This window comes from Globicephala melas, chromosome 2 (assembly GCF_963455315.2).
Source record: "Globicephala melas chromosome 2, mGloMel1.2, whole genome shotgun sequence".
Classification (NCBI taxonomy): Eukaryota; Metazoa; Chordata; class Mammalia; order Artiodactyla; family Delphinidae; genus Globicephala; species Globicephala melas.
The window spans coordinates 36,440,231-36,460,619 of record NC_083315.2 but is presented as its reverse complement, the minus strand read 5'-3'; the positions used below and the strand labels follow the sequence as shown (position 1 = coordinate 36,460,619).

The following is a 20,389-nucleotide window of genomic DNA, read 5'->3' as shown; positions in this document are numbered from 1 at the left end:
TAAAGCAAGGAAATTAAGTATATGTGCCAACATGAATGAATCTCACAAACATAATATTTGGGGTGGTACAGGATACTTACCTTGATACTCATTCATATACAATATAAACAAGTTTATGCAAAATAATATTATACATTGCTTAGGGATCTATATCAATATCTCCATACAAATATACACAGAGAGACAGAGAGCATAAATAAATATAAAGGCATAAGAGTGAGAAATACCAAATTCAGGAGAGTGAAATATGGGTTGGAGAAGGGCTATATTTGGGGAGGGGGTTCACAGGAAACTTTAGTGTATTGGTGTAAACTTTAAGTGTAAAATCATTTTTCTTTCTTTCCTTCTTTTTTGAAATTTCTTAAGCTGCATGGTAGGTACATGGTTGCTTTTGCTCTACTCTTTATACCTTTTGTATATCTTTTTTTTTTCTGGCCACACCACATGGCATGTGGGAACCTAATTCCCCGACCAGGGATTGAACCCTGGCCCATGACAGTGAAAGTGCTGAGTCCTGACCACTGGACCACCAGGGAATTCCCCCTTTTGTATATCTTACATATTGAATTAAAAAAAATAAGTGAATACTTGTTTAGTCTGAAGAATTGAGGCAGCAAGTCATTCTAGAGAGAAGCATGTTCTGGAGAGGGCAGGCTACATTCAGGGAACAAAGTGTCACCGTTCTGTTTGGCAGAATAAAGGGTATTTTATGGAATAAGCACAGCAACTTGCATTTATATTTATATAACATCCTGCAGCATATAGATCATTTTCACATACACCAGCTCGTTTAATTATCAACTTGAAGAAAAGTATTCTCATTTTATAGATGGGGAAACAGGCTCAGAAAGGTTATGTGATATGTTTGTGAATATCTTTGTTAGAGAAAAAGTTTAAAAGGATGTACAATAAACAGTAGTGATTATCTCTGGAAGGTGGGGTAATAGGTGATTTTACCTTTCTTGTTTGCTTAATTATATTTTCTGATATTTCTAAAATGAACATGTGTAATTTATGAAGTAAAAAAGTAATAAAGCAGGGAGGGGAAGGGAAGGGAGCAGGAAAAAAGTAACTTCCTCAAATAGTGGAGTTCTTTGATTCTGATCCTATACCCTAAATACAAGAATGACAAACAACAGAAGAAATAAAGAAGCTAACATAGGAAAAAATGTTCAACTTCACTGATAAAGAAATGTACATTAAAACAAGATGTAAGAATCATGTCTATTAAATTAGCAAAAATGTTTTTTGAGGGTGAGGGTGTGGTGAAATTGGTAGTCATTTATTGCTGGTAGCATTGTAAATTGGTACAGTTCACTCGGAAGATGATTTGGCAGCAAGCAACGAGAGCTGTAAAATGTTCACACCCTGTGGAAATAATCTAAAATGTGGAAACATTTTTTTCTGAGAGAAAAAAAAAAGGATGTTCGCAAGAGCATTATTAATATAGCAGGGCATCCTCCATTCAGACAGCAGTATGAAGTTGGCTATTTATAGGAGGGTGGGCTTGTAATCTTCTGAACGGTCATTTGCACTAATTGATATACATAAAGGGAGGGTTTGTTTTTTAGCTGAAGGAAAAGTGAGAAAGTGTGAGTGTGTGATTGAGAAAAAATGGAGGAGATTGGCCAGGTGTCTGTTCAGACCCAGGCATTTTGGATGGTCTTTTTTTATTTTTTTCTCTCTTCTTTCTTAGTATAACTCAACTCTACGAGGTTTAAGTGGAAAAGGTCAGGGACTTCCCTGGTGGTCCAGTGGTTGAGACTCTGTGCTTCCAATGCAGGGGGTCCAGGTTCAATCCCTGGTCAGGGAACTAGATCCCACGTGCCGCAACTAAAGATCTCACAGGGCCGCACACGGCAATTAAGACCTGGCGCAGCCAAATAAATAAATAAATAAATAAATTTAAAAAAAAAAAAAAATGGAAAAGGTCAGTCTCTGGAAGACTATTCTGTTTTCCTATTTGCTTTTTTCTTGTGAAATATCTTGTAAATAAAAAGTATATAAATAATGTATATTAAAGAATTATAATAAAAAGAAACTCTGTGTGCTCAGCACCCAGCTTAAGAAATAGAAACTTAGCATCCTTCTTCCCCATTCTAGTTAACCTCTACCCTGAATTTTATATTAATAAATCCTTTTCTTTTCATTACAGTTTGTGTGTCCTTATTACTTAAGCAATATAATATTTGGTTTTGCCTGTTTTAGTCTTTGTTGTATTTTGACATTTACTGTATGTATTTTCTGTGTCTTATTTTTTGTGCTTAATATTGAGTTATTGAGGTGTATCTGTGTTAATGCTTATAACTGTAGCTTGTTCATTTGTCCTGATGTATTCAACATTTCCACTGTGTGAATTTACCAAATTTGCTGGAGGTGGGGCCACTAAATCTGCATTTTAAACAAGCACCCCCGAGTAGGACTAATGCAGGTAGTTTTGAGAAATATTCTTAGAGGATAAGTCCAAGCTGTTACTTTTTATTCTTCCAGCTCTCTAAATTTACCTTTTAATTTCATTTAAACTGCTTGTCTCTGCTTTTCCAAAAATATTTTCCCATCTTTCTTCACCTAGGTAATTCTTATTCTTCAAGTTTCCTCATTAACCTATAAACTCCTCCAAGGCAAAGATTATCATCATTATCACTGTTGTCATTGACATTTATAGAGCAGATACAATGTACCAGGCACTATGCAAAGAGTATTCTATGTATCATCTCATTAATCCTCATCCAACCCCATAAAGAAGGTACTGAGCTTATCCTCATTTTACAGATAAGGAAGTAAGTGTCAAAGAGAGTAAGTAACTTGCCCAAGTACAACAGCTTTTTAAATGTGGACCTCTTTCACTGTTTTGTCTTTGTACTTCCAGTGTCTGGTGTAGGACTTGGTACATAGCACTCAATAAATGTTTTTCAAGCTGAACTGAAGGGAAAAATCAAAGAGAAGAGGTGGAAAAACCATGCCTTTAGTTCAGATACTGGAGTGCGGATGGAAAAGAGGAGCTAGGAACAAGATTTGGGATGACAGATTATCACAGAGTTGAAATCCGGGGAGTGAGGTTGTGGGAAGGAATGAGGAAAAGACAAGGCATTTCCATTTTTTTACTTTGGGCGCTTCTGTATTTTTTGGAAATTTTTACAGAAAGCACGTGGTGCTTTTACAATTAAGGGGGTGGGGGCAGTGTGGAGGCAGAAGCTACGTGACTTGGCACCAGCAAAATACAGGAAACGGGGAAAGTGAAATCTAAGCCAGAGGCACGCTGGAGGTGGGAAGCCTGATTAAAAGAGCCTAGACATGACAGCCCTGAGAATATAATATATATTAATATTAATGGAAGTTTGACAAAAAGGGGAGGGAAGGAATGTGACACTAGGGTTTAGGAAGAATTCTTTTGAGGTAGAAAGGTTTATTGATCTTGCCTTTTTGTTCTGTATCTCCCAGTGCCTGCCACAGTGCTTGGTGATAACATTCATTTATTGGAGACTCACTATGGGTCAGACACTAAGCTCTTTATGTCATGGATTGAAGCAACGTCTTTAATTTTTCTCTCTTGAATATGACTTACACATGGCTGCCAAATCAAACTTCCTCAAATGCTGACCATGCTTCTCCTCTATTGGAAAACCATCAATGACAGACACTCCATTCCCCAGAGAATAATATCCAAACTCAGTTTGGCAACTAAGAGCCTTCTTGGTGTGACCCTCACTCACCTGTCCCGCTTTGTCTCACACTGCTGCTTTTCTAGCACAAGTTCCTTGCCTGTGAGCACGCCTTCATTAATTCATCCAATGAACATTTACTGAGCACCTACTACATAGCAGGCACTGTTTTAGGTGCCAGGGAAAGAATGGCAAATAGGAGAAATGGCTCCCTCCCCCCAGTGAAGTTTACCAAAACAAATAAGTAAACAAGAAAAGATCAGGAAGGTGTAAAGCCTTTGATGAAAATAAAAGAGGATAAGGGCTTCCCTGGTGGCGCAGTGGTTGAGAGTCTGCCTGCCGATGCAGGGGACATGAGTTCGTGCCCCGGTCCGGGAAGATCCCACATGCCGCGGAGCGGCTGGGCCCGTGAGCCATGGCTGCTGAGCCTGCACGTCCGGAGCCTGTGCTCCGCAACGGGAGAGGCCACAACAGTGAGAGGTCTGCGTATCGCAAAATAAATAAATAAATAATACATACATACATAAAAACAAAAATATAAAATCAAATCAAACCTGCGACGTCAGTTGGGAGGCCACTGCAGGAATTCAGACGAGAGATGGTGGTCCCCTGGGACAAGAGCTTAGTGGTGGAGATGGGACGGCTGACAGATGGGGTTGAGAGGAATCTGGGAGGTAAAGCTGATAGGGCTTGGTGATGACGTGGATTCTGAAGTGAGGGAGAGAGGAGGTGTGGAGAATGTGCAAGAAGCCCAGTCATAGGGTAGAAACAAAGGGAACTATGAAAAGTCAGTCATCTTGACTCTCGCCAATACCATTTAAGTATTCCCTGCTCATGGCTGGGGGGCGCGGGGTAGGGGGCAGGTAGCAGAGCCGCAAAGCAAGTCATGCATCGCCCCTCAAGAGCTCACATCTTATAAGGTAGACACATCTGTACAATATGAGAAACAGGGTGAAAGAAAAAGACTATTTATGTTATAAGCCAGTGAGCTGTCTGTTAAATACTACTAGGAAGTCTGCATAGGAGGGGCCGGAGCCTGGGGAGGGCTGAGGAGTGGGAGAGAGAGAGGGAGCCAGGCTATCGATGACCTGCTTTTATCCCCTCAGAGCTTGAAGGTGTCCGTGTGGAAGCGCTTGCTCTCGACGTGGACGATCCTAGGGTCTGTGAGAGCCCCAAATTTGTAAAGTGTTAGAGACAAAGATGTTTTTTCTGATTTCTCAGATAGACTGAAGCCTAGAGTGATCAACTGACCTGTCCAAAACCAGATGGCTAGTAAATAACCTCACCAAAACCAGAGGCTGGCTCTTCAGACCCTTGGTTCTGTGCTGCTTCCACACCCTGCCTCCTAAATCTAGGGTTGCTCACAGACCATGAGCACACATCACATTCCTAGCTGGGGTGAGGGTCATGCCTGCTTGTGCTAATAATGCAGCTTTTGTGTCCCTCCATGTCCTCTAACTGACTCCTTCTTGCAGGACACTCTTCTAGGACATTTCACATTAATCCAGTGCCAGATTCTCAGAATGTCCGAACTTTCTCATTCCCTGTTGTACCCCCGCCCCAGGCCGAAACACTTCCTCCCCTGGAGAGATGGTACCCCTGGATTTCACATGAATTACCCCGTACCTCTGCCTGCCAGTTTTTTTCCTTACCTTCTGATCTGATTGTTATACCTTATTGCTGTTATTATTTAACATACTGATCATATTTGATTTAGAACAATGCTTGGGTAGGTAAGATAAATGAAGATGGTATACTCTCATATTACCATGAAAGGGATGTAAAACCATTCCCAGCTAATGGGAATGTAATTTCCTCTCCTGTTTTCAGGCCTGGATAGTATCGGGAAATATTAATTGGCAACTTAGCAAGTCCATCCCTGAGGAATCACTCAAGTATTTAGTGAGCTCTTCAGCACAATGCTTTCTGGCGAACCTAGACAAACTGGAGAGGGGTAGGCAGGAGAAAAACATCAAAGGCCATGAGAAAAGTTATTCTGAGTTGTATGCATGTATAAATGTCCTGTCAGAGAAGAGTCTCTCACTGGAAGGGACTCCGAAATCTAAGGCATGGAGGCCAAAATTTATATAGTGATATTAAAAAAAAAATCAAAGGAGTCCTAATCAAGCAGCTGTTGTGCTGTTCCTATACAAACTGTACCTCAGGGAAAAACCAAATAGTTGATTAGGGGTAGTTCTCTTTATAGAAGTATTTCAACTAATAAATGAAGAAGGAGCGACGGATTTAAAATATCATCATTTGGCAAACCGAAGTGAAATTAGGGCTTATCGATGGCTGCTAACATTACAAGAAAAGAGACAGAAAAACTAAAACAAAAACAAAACGCCAGGTACCTCTTGATAGAAGTTACATAAGATCACTATGGAGTATTCTTGCCCCCCCTCTCCCAAATCTGAACCTGATCATGTTTACAGATCCAACTACCAATATTAGGAAAGCAGAGGATAGAGGAGCATGTTAAAGGACCCCCATAGGATGGAATTAGCCAAATACAGACCTGTGGGAGACAGTTAAAGGACAAGGTTTTTTTTCAACAAATGAAATACAAGAAAAAGTGAGAGAGAGAGAGAAGAGGGAGGATTTTGTGAGGAATATATCAACCAATTGAATGTAGAGACCTTATTTGGTCTCTAAAAAATAAAAACAGGGAATTCCCTGGCGGTCCAGTGGTTAGGACTCGGCACTTTCGCTGCAGCGGCCCAGGTTCAATTCCTGGTCGGGGAACTGAGATCCCGCAAACCATGCAGCAAGGCCAAATAAATAAATAAATAAATAAAAACAAAAAACACAAGATAATTAGGGAAACGTGAAAATTGACTGGAGTATTTGATGATTACAAAATCACTGTTCATTTTTGGTAGGAGCAATAATAGTACTGTGTCTACATTTAGTAGAAGAGCTACCTTTTAAAGCAGTGGTTCTCAACCTTGGGTATGCATTATAATCACCTGGAGGGCTTATTAAGCCACATATTGCTGGACCTCACCCCTAGAGTTTCCAGTTCAGTAGGTCTGGGGTGGGGACTTAGAATTTGCATTTCTAACAAGTGTCCAGGTGATGATAATGCTACTGGTCTGGGCTCACATTTTAAGAATTTACATCTCTGGATTAACCAGATTTTTTTTTTTTTTTTTTTTTTTGCGGTACGCGGGCCTCTCACTGTTGTGGCCTCTCCCGCTGAGGAGCACAGGCTCCGGACGCGCAGGCCCAGCGACCATGGCTCACAGGCCCAGCCACTCCGCGGCATGTGGGATCTTCCCGGACCGGGGCACAAACCCGCGTCCCCTGCATCGGCAGGCGGACTCCCAACCACTGCGCCACCAGGGAAGCCCCAGATTTTTTTTTTTCTGATAATTACCTATTAAAGAAAGAGTTTAGGTTATCAGCTGAGTTCTATCCCCACATGAGTTACAGCACTCAGGTGGTACTCCATATAATGGAAGAGAACTAGTGTTCCAAGGCTGATGTATTAATTTAGTCTGTATTGACACAGGAAAGCTTGAAAGAAAACACCTTCAGTCCCCCACTCTTCTCTCTGGAGTGTTCAACACCCAACTCCCTCCTTAACCACTTATATCTGCCATGAGGATCGAGGACCCCAGCACAGGACCCTATAAAGCTTTCGGGCATGTAGGCTACATCCCTCCATCATTTCCAAATTCAGAGTGGTTTGATGGATATAATATGGGTCCTCCAGGCCTGTGGTGTCTCAGAGACACTCTAACAAATCCTAGAGCTGGTCTGTTCCATGTTGTTGAAGAGGAGACCTGCAGAGATATCCTGGCTCTTCCGTTAGTTCATCACGTGACCCGTAATGAGTCACATAATGAGTTGAGCATTTGAAGGCCTTAGGTTTTCAATAGGTAAAAAAAGAAGTCCCTCAATATGAGAGAAAGTGGGACACCTTCGGAAACATTAGCCACAGCTCCTTGGAAGAAAAGACACTGGCAACAATACCGTAACATTAAACTTTACAGGTATTACACTTTATAGTTTAACAACAAAGTGCTTGCGTGTGTGTGCACGTGCGTGTATATGTATCAGATCCTCACAGTAACCTTGTGAGGTAAGTAAGGTAGGGCCTGAGAGAAGGGGAAAGTCTGGCCAAATTAAGTGTCAAGGGGCCAAGACACAAACACCTCACCTTCTCAACGAAGTTGGTGTGCCTTCCAACACACTGCCTTCCCTCCATTTCTTCAATTAAATAGAGGACTATACTAGTGCATAAAATGAATGACCCTAAAAGGATCAGAGACTTGCCTTAACTTACAACTAAAGGGCCAGTGACCCAGCAAATTACAAAACAAGGGTTACATCCTTCAGCTAAATGCCGGGAAGGATCCCTGCAATATCATTTAACATTCTCAGCAACTTTGCTTCCAGAATTTTACAGTCCTCATCCAGGTTCCTCTGGACTGTTCATCACAGGATATTTTCTATGCCTCAGATGGCAGCAAACTTCCAGGGGGAGTACCTCATACACTGCTGTACAAAGAGCTTCTAAAATTCTTCTAGTCTCCAAGTCACAAGACTGCAGACATCCTCTATGATAATTCTGCCTTGTCATGGCAATGAGACATCTGGTGACTGCATAGCACTGGATTAGGAGAGTGTTTTCTGTTTTATTAAATCTATGTGTTCACACCCCGAATCTTCTAGTTCCAGTCTAATTTCTTGCAAGTTCTGGGCTTGTGGGGCTGCAATAATAAATTCCTCATTGAGTAATAAGGCTGATGAAAGCAACCAACCCTGTACTGAGTGTCTTTTAAAGGCCAGGCATTGTATCAAGGGCTTTGTATAAGATATCAAATATGAATCATTAACGATGAGAATGTGACTACATTTATCTCACTTCTCTTTTAGTAACCAGGCATCAAGCATTAAACTCACATTTTTCTGTCCAAGAGTCAGTTAAAAACACTGAAGGAATGCCTTTTGTGTCTAGAACATTATTTGGACCCTGTAGGTTTATCCTCACCATTAAAGCACGGAAAAAGAGAACAGATCAGGGCCCGACTTGAGCCGCCGACACCCAGTTTCAGGTTTTCTCTATTTGGAGCGCTTAAAGATAATAGCAATGGAAATTTGAAAGGGAGGAGAAGAACCATTAAAGACTATCTCCTAGATCAAATGGGTGTTCTGATGGCATAAAAGGTGTGCCTTCTGTCGGAAGCTCTTGTCACATTTACTACAATGAAACGGTTTTTCTCCCGTATGTGTTCTCTGGTGTGTGAGAAAATGGGAACGCTGATTGAAGGTTTTGGCACACTCAGGACAGCGATAGGGTCTGTCTCCTAAGTGGATTCGTTGATGGGTAATGAAGTGGGAGCTCTGATTGAAGCTCTTCCCACACTCGCCACATTTATAGGGTCTTTCTCCTGTGTGGATCCGTTGGTGCTTGATGAGGGCAGAGCTGTCGGCAAATCCTTTCCCACAGCTGTCACACTGAAAAGGCCTCTCACCTGTGTGTGTCCTCTGGTGCGTGACCAGATGCGAGCTCTGACTGAAACTTTTGTGGCAGTAAGGACAACTGAACGGCCTTTCTCCTGAGTGAGTGCTCATGTGAGCCACAAAATGGGAACTATCTCTAAAGCCCTTCCCGCACTCCGGGCACTTAAAGGGCCGTTCTCCTGTGTGGGTTCGCTGGTGCTTAATCAAATCCGAGCTCTGGCTGAAACTCTCCCCACAGTCATTACACCTGTAAGGCTTCACTCCCGTGTGGGTCCTCTGGTGGGTGATGAAATTGGAGCTGCGACTAAAGCTTTTATGACACTCGAGGCACGTGTAGGGCTTCTCTCCTGTGTGGGTTCTTTGGTGCATTATGAGGTGTGGTTTCCGTCCGAAAGTCTTCCCACACTCCGGGCACTCGTGGGGTCTCTCACCTGTGTGGGTTCTCTGATGTTTGATGAGGGTTGAGCTGTCGCTGAATTTTTTCCCACATCCATGGCATTGGTAGGGTTTCTCCCCCGTGTGTGTTCTGTGGTGGGTGACAAGGTCTGAACTCTGTTTGAAGCCTTTCCCACACTCCATGCATTTATAAGGCCTCTCACCGGTATGGGTTCTTAGGTGTCTTATGAGATAGGAACTCTGGTTAAAGCTTTTTCCACATTCTGCACACATCGGCTTCTTTCCTATATATCCTTCCAGGAGCTTGTTTAATTCCTTCTCCTGTGAAAAGGGCTCCTGCTGGCCCTTTCCTAGAAGGGTTCCATGCTGCCCTTCTAATTCAAGACCCCTCTCCCAGTTTCCTCCCCAACGAGGAGCATGAGAAATATCTTTCTTGGCCCTTTCTGAGGATGTTCCACATTGTTCTGCTGTTTCAGAAATGTCCTGATTGAGTTTTACCACCTGATTCTTAAAGTCTGAAAAATTAACAGAAGTAACAGAGAATAAAGTTATCACTTATCAGGAAAGATCATCAGAAAGCAGCAAGAAAGATAAAAATTAGTGTTTTTGCAACAGACCACATTTAGTTTGACTACTCTCGTTTTCACTTTGTGAAAAGTTTATTGAAGATCATTGAGCTTACAGAAAACATGAATTCCTAATCCCTTTTTATTTTAAAATGGTCAGGTGAATCTTGAGGGGACCTTCATATCAAGAGTATACCATATATTGTCAAAATTGGGCAACTCCTTTCAAAGATGTTAGAGTCTAGACAAAAGTGAAATGTTTACTTAAAATGAAGACTTTATCTGGTCAATGACTGATTGCCCAGGAAGTCAAATTTAACCTTCTAATAGTAAGAACAAAAGTCTAGGGCAGCATTCCAAATTCCTCATTTAAACAAGGGCTGAAACGCTAGATTTCTGCCCACTGGGTAACACATCTCACCTGTGTGACTTTCCCTCAGGATCTTCCTAGTCTCAAAATTTTGGAGTGGTAGGACCCATGGCTCTTCCTTCTGCTCTAGCTGGGAGATTGCACTTGGTCTAGAAATCCTATAAGGAAGGTGAACACAGGATGTTAATGTGAGCCATCACACAAGGCCTGAGCAAAATGCAATCCCCCCCTTCTTCCCTAGGTGGAGTAGAACACCCCAGGAAACTCTAATGTGTGTTAAGTCTCTTTAAAAGGGCAGCCATGATGAAGTGATAAAAAAGGGTGCTCTCCCCAAGAGGCTGAGAAAAAGCTCTTTTCCTCCCATTAAAAAAAAAAAAATCAGACTTGGGTGATAGAAATTCTAGAATAAGCACAATAACTCATCTCTCAAGGCACAAGGCTAAACCCATGTGGAGATATAATTTTGTTTTGTTTTGTTCGGTACGTGGGCCTCTCACTGATGTGGCCGCTCCCATTGTGGAGCACAGGTTCCGGACGTGCCGCAGGCTCAGCGGCCATGGCTCACGGGCCCAGCCGCTCCGCGGCATGTGGGATCCTCCCGGACCAGGACGCGAACCTGTGTCTCCTGCATCGGCAGGCAGACTCTCAAACACCACGCCACCAGGGAAGCCCACGTGGAGATATAATTTTATCAAAACAAAGCTGCCATGACCTCCCCCATAGAAAGAATCAAGGAAGTTAACTATATAATGTTTACTTTTTATTTTTTATTTATTTATTTTAAAAATATTTATTTATTTTTGGCTGCGTTGGGTCTTTTTTGCTGCGCGCAGGCTTTCTCTAGCTGCGGTGCGCGGGCTTCTCATTGTGGTAGCTTCTCTTGTTGTGGAGCACGGGCTCTAGGCATGTGGCTTCAGTAGTTGTGGCTCGCGGGCTCTAGAGCGCAGGCTCAGTAGTTGCGGCGCACGGGCTTAGTTGCTCCGCCGCATGTGAGATCTTCCCAGACCAGGGCATGAACCCGTGTCCCCTGCATTGGCAGGCGGATTCTTAACCACTGCGCCACCAAGTAAGCCCCATGTTTACTTTTTAAATTTTCCCAGAAGGGCAGCAGTCGGTATTGCCATGAGAAAAAGACAAACACTTGTAAGAAAAAACAAAAACAAAAAAATGGACAAAGAACATGAATAGGCAATTCAGAAAAGAAAGAAATACAAGCAGCTTATAAATATGTGGAAAACTTTTAACCTCAACATTAACCAAAGAAATTCAAATTAAAACAATGATACACTTAGGCAATATAGTGTAGAGGTAAAGAGTGCAAACTCAAGAGTCATATTGCCTGAATTTGAATCCTAACTCTGCCTCTTACTAGCTGTGTGACCTCAGGAAAGTTACTTAAACTCTCTGTGTCTCAGTGTCTTCATCTATAAATTAGGGATAATGATAAAACCCACCTTACAGAGTTGTCGTGAGGATTAAGTGATTAAGTCCTCAGTAAATGTTAGCTATTACTATTATTTTATCCAGACTCTTAGATTATGATACCTACCATGATAGAATATGAAGAAATGGACACTTTCATACAATGCTAACAGAAATAAATAGCTTGGTTCAATCTTTTTGGAAGGCATTTTTCAAAAACACCAAATACCTTAGAAATCTATTCTCAAACCCAGCAATTCTAATTCTGGGAATTCTAAGGAAATGAAAAAAAGAAAAGAAAAGAAAAAGAAAGAAAGTTGTGCAAAAGATATATTAGCTAATTATTAACTCATTATGCTTCAATAAACAATACTTTCAAAAAGACAATTAGCTAAGAGATCATCATCACAATATAGCTGAAAATTTGAAATAACCTAAATGTCCCTCAACGAAGAAATAATTACATTTGATTGAGCCATATGAAATTGGCAGTTTATAGGTAAAAAGTGGTCAAAAAATGGTCACATATATGGTTCAATTTAATGTAATTGCTGTATTCCATAAAACAAAATACTAAGTGGTTATTTTAAGTAATGTACAGATATTTATTGTCAAAATATATTCACAATACAATGTGTAAGAAAGTAAGATTTACAACTGAATATTCAGTATGATCCCAATTTTTTTCTTTTCTTTTCTTTTTTTTTTTAATTGTATATATGCTTAGGAAAATGGCTGGAAGGATCGTAACTCTTCAGCAGTGGGATGGATGACTGTTGTTTTCATTTTGCTTGCCTTTTTTTGTGAGTACGTATCACTTGTGTATTAGATATGAAGTAAAGCAGGGAGAAGGCATTGCCATGGTATTTTTTCCCCCCTTTTTTTCGTTTTTTTTTTTTTGGCCACACGGTGCAGCATGCAGGATCTTAGTTCCCTAACCAGGGATTGAACCGGCGCCCCCTGCAGTGGGAGCATGGAGTCTTATCCACTGGAGGGCCAGGGAAGTCCTGCCACAGTATTTTAGAAAGAGCACTGGAGGGTTTTTTTTTTTTTTAAGTGACAGGAAAAAAGCCATGGGGAGAGCTCCCCCTTTTCCACAAAGACCTGGGTTGAACTCTCACCTCTGCCACTTAACTTTTTGAGTCTCAGGATCCTGAGCTGGAAAAGGGGGATGAAAATATATCAAAGAGTTATGGTGAGATATCAGTAAGACAATAAATATCAAATAAATCTGCAAACTACTAAGTGCCATAAAAATGGAAGTCATTCTTTTTCTGCCAGGGAGGTAACAATTACTCTCACAGAGATCTGAAGCTCTAAGAGACCAACAACCCTCTCAAAATATCTAAGATAAAGGAGAGTAGCATCCTTACCCTTTGAGAGCCCATTCTTCTAACTGTGCTGGGTGGTATCCCTGAAGAGGACTCTCTAAGCAGTGTCCAGGTAATCCACTCGTCCCTGAAGTCCCCAGCCACATCATCAGTTCCTACAGCAAGAGACCTCAGTATGCATCAAGAGCTCTTTAGATATTCTCACCATTGTCTCAAAACCAAAATACAGCCACTATGGCCCCAACATACCTAAAGAAAACCCGCTGACCAGAATAGATAGCTCTGAGGTAAATGCTGTCAACCACAGAAGGGATGCTTTCCTTATTCTGTTTTAACATAACCTTTCCTTTGGCCAACTTTCTCATCACAAAATGAGTCCTGGACCTCCCAAACACATCTGCAAAACGCTCAGTCTTTTGGAGACATTAACTTTTTGAGGAACAAATTGTCCATGATGGACAAGATAAACAGAGGAGAGAGTGCACAGGTATAACTCAATTTCTGGAAAGCTTTGGATTCTCTCCAACTACATTTTCCTCAGCTAGGTAGGAAATTGCGGACTTCATTAGACTCATATTAGTTATGAGAATAGCTGACTTTTCCTGGCTTGTAGATTTAGTGTCAACTTCAAGGGACAAACTATGCAGAAGCCCAAAAGGAACTGCCCTAGGTATCATTCTATTTCAAGGTTTAATGCAGTCAGAAATGGGACTTAAAAAGACATGGATTTTAAAAAACAACATGGATAAGCTGTAAAATTAAGTGAAATTCAATGGCGATAAGCACAAAACAAAATGCTTGGGGGCTGAAAACAATCATTAACACATTAATAAAATTAACATCACTATCATGAAAAAATTATTTGGGGGGAGATGGTCAGGTTACTGGATGGATCAGTAATTTATTCAATAATTAATATTCTGTTAGGCATTAGGAGTCACAAAGTAATATAGGATAATGTTTGTTTTTTTGTTTGTTTTCCCCCTTGAAGAGTTTCCACTAAAAACAAATATAGTCAGCCAGCTGATTGAATAGATGAACCTTCTACAAAGAATTCTGCATTTCAGTGGAGGATGGATCATACCGGGGTGAGGAACTTTTACTCTTTCACATCTTTTGTCTCACCAATCAGAGCACCTGTGCATTACTAGAATACACACACTTTTCATGGAAACATTTATGCATTCACACATATTGCTATTGGTCACTTATAAAGTACTGGGTTTTTAGGAGCCTAAAAGCCGTGGGAATACATTTCATCTCTCTGGTTTAAAACCTTAACAAACAAAAATAATGTCATTAGGAAGTGAAAACTGTAATGAGTTTTGAGCATACATTTTATTTCTCCATTCATTACAAAACCCAACAGCAGGGGCCCACCTGCAGGAGACAGCGGGATGGAGAGTTCTCAGCCAAGGTTAGAGAAACCCTGTTTCCCACCCGGTCTCCTGCCACCCGGTCTCCTGCCCCCCCGTACAGGAGACCTCAAAGGCCCTAGACCGCTGAGGTGCTGTGACTAAGTGCCATTGTGAGAAGCACTAGTTTGTTCACTGGGTTTATTAATAGGAACATGACCGCACGGGTAGGGCCGACACCCATTCTCCTCCCTCGCGGTGCTGTAGGCCCTAATCTAGGTGCAGCGGTCAAAGGGTCGCAAAGCTAAACTGAAACCAGAGGACCACCACCGAGGAGCAAAAAAATTAAGAGGATGAGCTATCCCGACACCGGCAGAGAAAAGCGCAGCTACCTCTCCCCACTCCTCAGCAAGACCCGCGGGCTCGGAAAGGCGAGCGCGAGGACCCGGCAGAGACAACGCCGGGGCGGCGGGCGAGCCCCATCCACGCCCCTCAGCGGCGCCCGGGCTGCAGCCGCAGTCTCCTTCCCCGGATCACTCACCGCCCCGGGGCCCAGCCCGGGATGGAGCACGAAGTGAGAGTCCTCCACCGCCGAGCCGCACCCGGCCCGCAACGCCGTGGCAGTCCCGCCCAGAACCCGACTGGGATTCGTGACAGGGCTGTGGGGACACAGGTGGGACTCTGGACAAGACAGCCAGCAGCCGGAAAATACCGCCCCCGTCCTCTTGCCATTGGCTTCTCAGTTTCTGGGATGAGAAGTCTCCCCCGTCCATAGGCTGATAGAGCTTTCAATCACCGCGGAGCCTTTTGGGAAGTGTAGTCCTGAGCAAGACCTAAAAGGACTGGGAGTCCCGGGACACCCAGTTCCGAGCGGTGACAAGGGCTAAACCCAGTTCACCCGAGCTACCCGACCGCTGGAACCGCCTCTTCAGAGCTGAGAAGAGGATCCAAAGACTGTACACCCAAAGATGGATCTGCAGATGCGAACCTCCAGGCCTCACCTGACTAGCGCCGTGCAGCCTTTACCAACCACAGCATCTCCCGCGCTCTGGCACCTTCCAGAGCGTGGAGCAGCTCAGCGCTATAACCTTGCGGTGCAGTCGCCTCTGCTGGGTCCCCCGCCTTACCCCGGGGCGGCCAGAGCCGCGGCCAAGTTCCAGGTCAATTCAGACTGGGCACAACAAACCCCAATCAGGAGCCATTAGTGGAAAACAGACGTTCTGCTTCCTTCTATTAGCAGCACAGTTCCCAGGCATATCCCTTTTCCATTATAGCCAGAGGAGGCCTGCGAGGGCGTCAAGTATTCTAGGAAATGTGGTGTTGGGTTCCAAACTGCGGAGACTCCTGGATCTTACGTGAGAGCCAGTGTTGGCTCTCTTTGCGGGGGTGCTGGGGCAGAACCTAAAAAATAATAAAAGCCTTTCCTCACAATGAAAAAAACATGCCTGTCTACTCTTGATTCACTCCAACTGAAAAAAGGAAAGTACATTTTGCGATGAACTGTAAAAAGCTTAGAATTACCAGCCAATGGGCTAATGTATTAGACTCCTTTGATGCCAATTCAACCATTCCTTCAACAAACATGTATGGTGCATCTTCTAACAAATATTCACTGGGAATGTTCTGTACTCAAGACTGTTCTGGGCACTGTGGTTACCCACAGGAATCACACGTGATCCTTGCTTTCATGAAGCTCACAGTCCAATAGGGGAGATAAACCATAAAAGACACTAAATATGAAGTAATATTTTGTCTTTTCTTCTTTTTTTTATATAACCAGTGGCGTCTCAGTATTTGCTATATAATTGTAGTCATCTGTGAGATAACCACAATCGCAGTTTAGGGAATTCTGTCCACTATAAACAAATGTCTGGTCTTGCTTTGCAGGAACAGCAAGGAACGTCCAGGAAACCTAGAGGTTTCCAGGCCTCATGTGACTGGAACATAGTTCAGGCCCTAGAGAATCAAAGGTATCTCTAGGCTTCTCAGAAATCTTTCTGGTATTCTGCCATCAGGGGAGATTCTGTAGTTCTTCAATCAATCAGCAGGGAATGTGGAGGGAAGATGAATGAAGAATCACAGAGTCTGGCTGATGCCTATCACCTGCCCCTTCTCTCTCTCTCTCTCTCTCTCTCTCTGGCTTATTTCTTTTGCCTCAGTCTCTTATTTACCATTATCAGGTGTGTGGGGAGAAGGTGGAAAGGGTGGGAAGGGGGGCAGAGAAGCTTGGTTTCCACAAGGAAGTCAGTAGAGAAAACAAGACCATGTACCTCAGGTGGCCACTTGGAGAGAGGACCATAACCTGTTTTTGTTTTGTTTTGATCTTCATTTTATTTTATTTATTTATTTTTACTTTTTTTTTTTTTTTAAGGACCATAACCTGTTGGGATTTGGGTGCTTAAGAGTGTGGCAGAGAGGAACTTCCTTAGTGGTCCAGTGGGTAAGACTCCGAGTTCCCAATACAGGGGGCCTGGGTTTGATGCTTGGCCGGGGAACTAGATTCTGTATGCATGTGTGCCACGGCTGGGAGTCTGCATGCCACAACTAAGAAGTCTGTGTACCGCAACTATGACCTGCCGAAGCCAAAATAAATAAATAAATATTTTTTTTAAAAAAAGAATGTGGCAGAGAGGAGGAAGTGGGGGAGGGAGAGAAACTGTGAAAGGACCTCCTGGAGAATGAAAAGAGAAAGATTTTTGGCAGGTGCTATAACTGAAATTTTTATGAGAGGGAGTATATTCGTTATCTTTTGTTGCATAACAAATTACCCCCAAACTTAGTAGTTTAAAACAACAAACATTTATTATCTTACAGTTTCTGTGAGTCAGATTAGCTGAGTGTCTCTAATTGAGGGTCTCTCATGAGGTTACAGTCTGGATGTCAGTTGGGGCTGCAGTTATCTGAAGGCCCTACTGGGGCTAGACCTGCTTCCAAGATCACTCATATGACTGTTTCCTCACGCAGGCCTGTCTTCATAACATGGCAACTGGTTTCCCCAGAGTGAGTGATCTATGAGAGATAGGAACCTCATCTTAGTAGGGATACGCCACCCCTCTGCCGTATGCTCTTGGTGACACAGACCAACCCTGGTACAGTGTGGGAGAGGGCTACACAAGGACATGAACACTAGGAAGCAAGAGTCATTGTGGCTGGCTCCCACAGGTCTAAAGCAGATTTTAGGACATTTTCCTTGTGACATAATGTCAAACTCCTGTGACACCTCTTTAAGGAAACTTATAGTAGAGATCTATATGTATGGGGAACTTGGGGTTGGGGGGAGTCACAATGCATACACTATGAGCGAAATGTACAAAAATTTTAAAAATATCTCTATAATTGAACTTAGATTTCTCAGGAGATTCTCTTTACTGGGCAGTTCTTCAGCTTACCAGTTAACAGTCTCTTCTGGGTTAAAAAAAAAAAAGTCTACTTTTGGGTAAATCTTAGTCAATTTGAAATTCATATTCCCTCTGAAAGCTGTCTCCTCCAAAGGTCTTCCCTCCACTTACTCCCTTCCCAAGATGTTATTTAGGTGCAAGGAGAAAGGACCCTAGTTCTCCAGCTGATCTTCTCCACCAGCTCCTGCTCACTCCACTTGAGGTGCAGCTCACGCCTAACCAGATCTCTGCTCTGGCCTCTGTACTGGTCGCATCCCCTCCTTCCCCATTCAAGCCTGGTGGTCTTTTTTCCCTGGTGCCTTCTTTGTCTGCTACCCAGAAGCCTTGGGTCACATGGTGACGCTTTGGGATGCTTCCTAGCTCCAGCTTCAGCTACTTCCATCCCTCTCACTGGGAGCTCTTAGGGACTTCTGGAACCCTTCATGCTACCTAGCATCAGAGAAGCCTTGGGTACTACCTCTAACCCTCTTTCTGCTCAGTTCAGCTGTGGCTGCCATTTCCACCCTGCTGTAACTGCCTCAGGTTGACTCAGGGATGCTTTATGGGTCAGTTTCCTTTAATAGTTCAAAAAAAAAATAGGCTGTACTTTCCATTATTTCGGTTTCCCTTTCAACCTCTCTGGGGTTTTTATCATCACTGCCATCCCCCTTCACTGATGATAAATTTCCTGGCCTACTTTTAATGGATGCCTGGAAGTACATTTATAGGGAACAGCACTTGACCACTGTGGTTTAGCCAAATCAGGTGTTATTTTTCTCAGGTATCAAGAAGTGTAGGACTTCCCTGGTGGTGCAGTGGTTAAGAATCTGCTTGCCAATGCAGGGGACACAGGTTCGAGCCCTGGTCCGGGAAGTCCCACATGCCGCGCAGGAACTAAGCCCGTGCACCACAACTACTGAGCCTGTGCTCTAGAGCCTGCGAACCACAACTACTGAGCCCATGTGCCACAACTACTGAAGCCCGCGCACCTAGAGCCCGTGCTCTGCAACAAAAGAAGCCACCGCAATGAGAAGCCCATGCACTGCAACAAAGAGTAGCCCCCGCTCGCCGCAACTAGAGAAAGCCTATGCACAGCAACGAAGACCCAACGCAGCCATAAATAAATAAATAAATGTATTAAAAAAAAAAAAGAAGTGTAGGGCTGGACTTCCCTGGCGGTCCAGTGGTTAAGACTCCGTGCTTCCAGTGCAGGGGACGCCAGTTCACCCCTGGTCAGGGAAGTTCCACATGCCCTGAGGTGCGGCCTAAATAAATAAATAAATAAACCAAAACCCAAAAAACAAGAAGAAGTGTAGCGCTGGTGCAGCGACTCTGAGATGATATCAAGAATCTAGGCGTCCTCTCTTCCTGCTCTGCCAACCTCAGTGTGTGGGTCTTGTCCTCATGGTCACTTCCAGTTGTCATGTTTGCATTCCAGAATAGAACACTATTCTGCCATTATATTCTATTATCATTGAAATTATGTTGTAGAACATGGAAAAATGAAAATTTTTTTATGAGTCACAAAACAGTTACTGAAATATAATCCTATTTGTATGTAGTGAGTATCTGTCATTTGTCTACCAGCACACTATCCTTCTAGGGACAATAGCACCCGATCTTTCTTTAGGAAACAACACCCAGTGGTTCAGATGGGAACTGCCATCTGATTACGTGACCGTCCCTCTGTCACAGGGTTTGGATTAGAGGTGGCACTTGACCAACACTGAGGCAATCACAGAACTGGGCCAACTTGCCCATGACAATTTGTCAGGGAGTATGCGAGTAACCCAAGCTGAGCCTATCAGGGAACTTCCCGGGGACTTTTTAAGCTAGAAGCAAAGGAAAAAGACCTTTTCCTTCTTGGAAGTGAAAATGGGAAGAGGTGAAGCTGCAGGCTACTGGCAGCCTTGTTTCCCACCAGCCGAACTGCAGTCTGAGAGAATGAGGTGAACGCAGAGAGAGGGAAGCAAAGAGCAGAAGCCAGGAGGCAGCCCCGAGAATACTTGAGTCTTTGGTCACTGAGGCCAGAAATAACCCTGACTTTTCTTAGGTTTGTTTTACAAGTCAATAAATATTCTTTTCTTGACTAAGCCAGTTTGAATGATACAGTTCAGGCACTCAAAATTTTAAAATTCCCCACTAATGCACCATTTCTATTAAAAAACATATCCAAGCATCTGTACGCACATACACACAGACACACACACGTGTATACACATAAACATAAAAATACTTTTTGCTCATCTGTATTTTAAATATTCCTCAGTGAACACATTTTTTTAATGCCATATTTTAGAATGACCCATTTAAACTTAGTGAAAAAGGTTCAGATAACTCACATAAAAGGGAATAAAATTAGAAACAAAATGAGAAACTTAAATTAACTTTGTTAATAATAAAGAATAGTAAAAAAATTTTAAGCCCTTTTAAGCCGA

The 20,389-nt window shown here is 42.9% G+C and overlaps 1 protein-coding gene across 5 annotated transcripts; it reads right to left on the bottom strand.

Annotated features, from left to right (window-relative positions):
- Positions 1-7,664: 7,664 nt before the first annotated feature.
- On the bottom strand, positions 7,665-15,255 carry ZNF774 (zinc finger protein 774). Of its 5 annotated transcripts, none has more exons than XM_030878561.2 (4): positions 14,967-15,255; positions 13,262-13,374; positions 10,518-10,624; positions 7,665-10,045 (listed from the first exon to the last, which is right to left on the bottom strand). In XM_030878561.2, exons 2-4 carry the CDS (start codon positions 13,366-13,368, stop codon positions 8,805-8,807), a joined length of 1,455 nt encoding a protein of 484 aa, XP_030734421.1. In that variant the 5' UTR covers positions 13,369-13,374; positions 14,967-15,255; the 3' UTR covers positions 7,665-8,804. The 5 variants fall into 5 exon arrangements, 3 of the variants coding, with proteins under 3 accessions (XP_030734421.1, XP_030734422.1, XP_069900949.1); XM_030878562.2 differs by having other exon boundaries at positions 15,116-15,242; XM_070044848.1 differs by lacking the exons at positions 13,262-13,374; positions 14,967-15,255 and adding an exon at positions 13,010-13,030.
- Positions 15,256-20,389: the final 5,134 nt, after the last annotated feature.

What these genes read in the sequence shown, in the direction of transcription:
- ZNF774 (XM_030878561.2), bottom strand. Translation starts at nt 13,368, where the DNA reads ATGATGTGGCTGGGGACTTCAGGGACGAGTGGATTACCTGGACACTGC. An exon ending in GAAGAATGGGCTCTCAAAGG is followed by an intron (nt 10,625 to 13,261) that starts GTAAGGATGCTA and finishes CCTTCCTTATAG; the next exon opens with GATTTCTAGACCAAGTGCAA. An exon ending in CCTGAGGGAAAGTCACACAG is followed by an intron (nt 10,046 to 10,517) that starts GTGAGATGTGTT and finishes TTAATTTTTCAG; the next exon opens with ACTTTAAGAATCAGGTGGTA.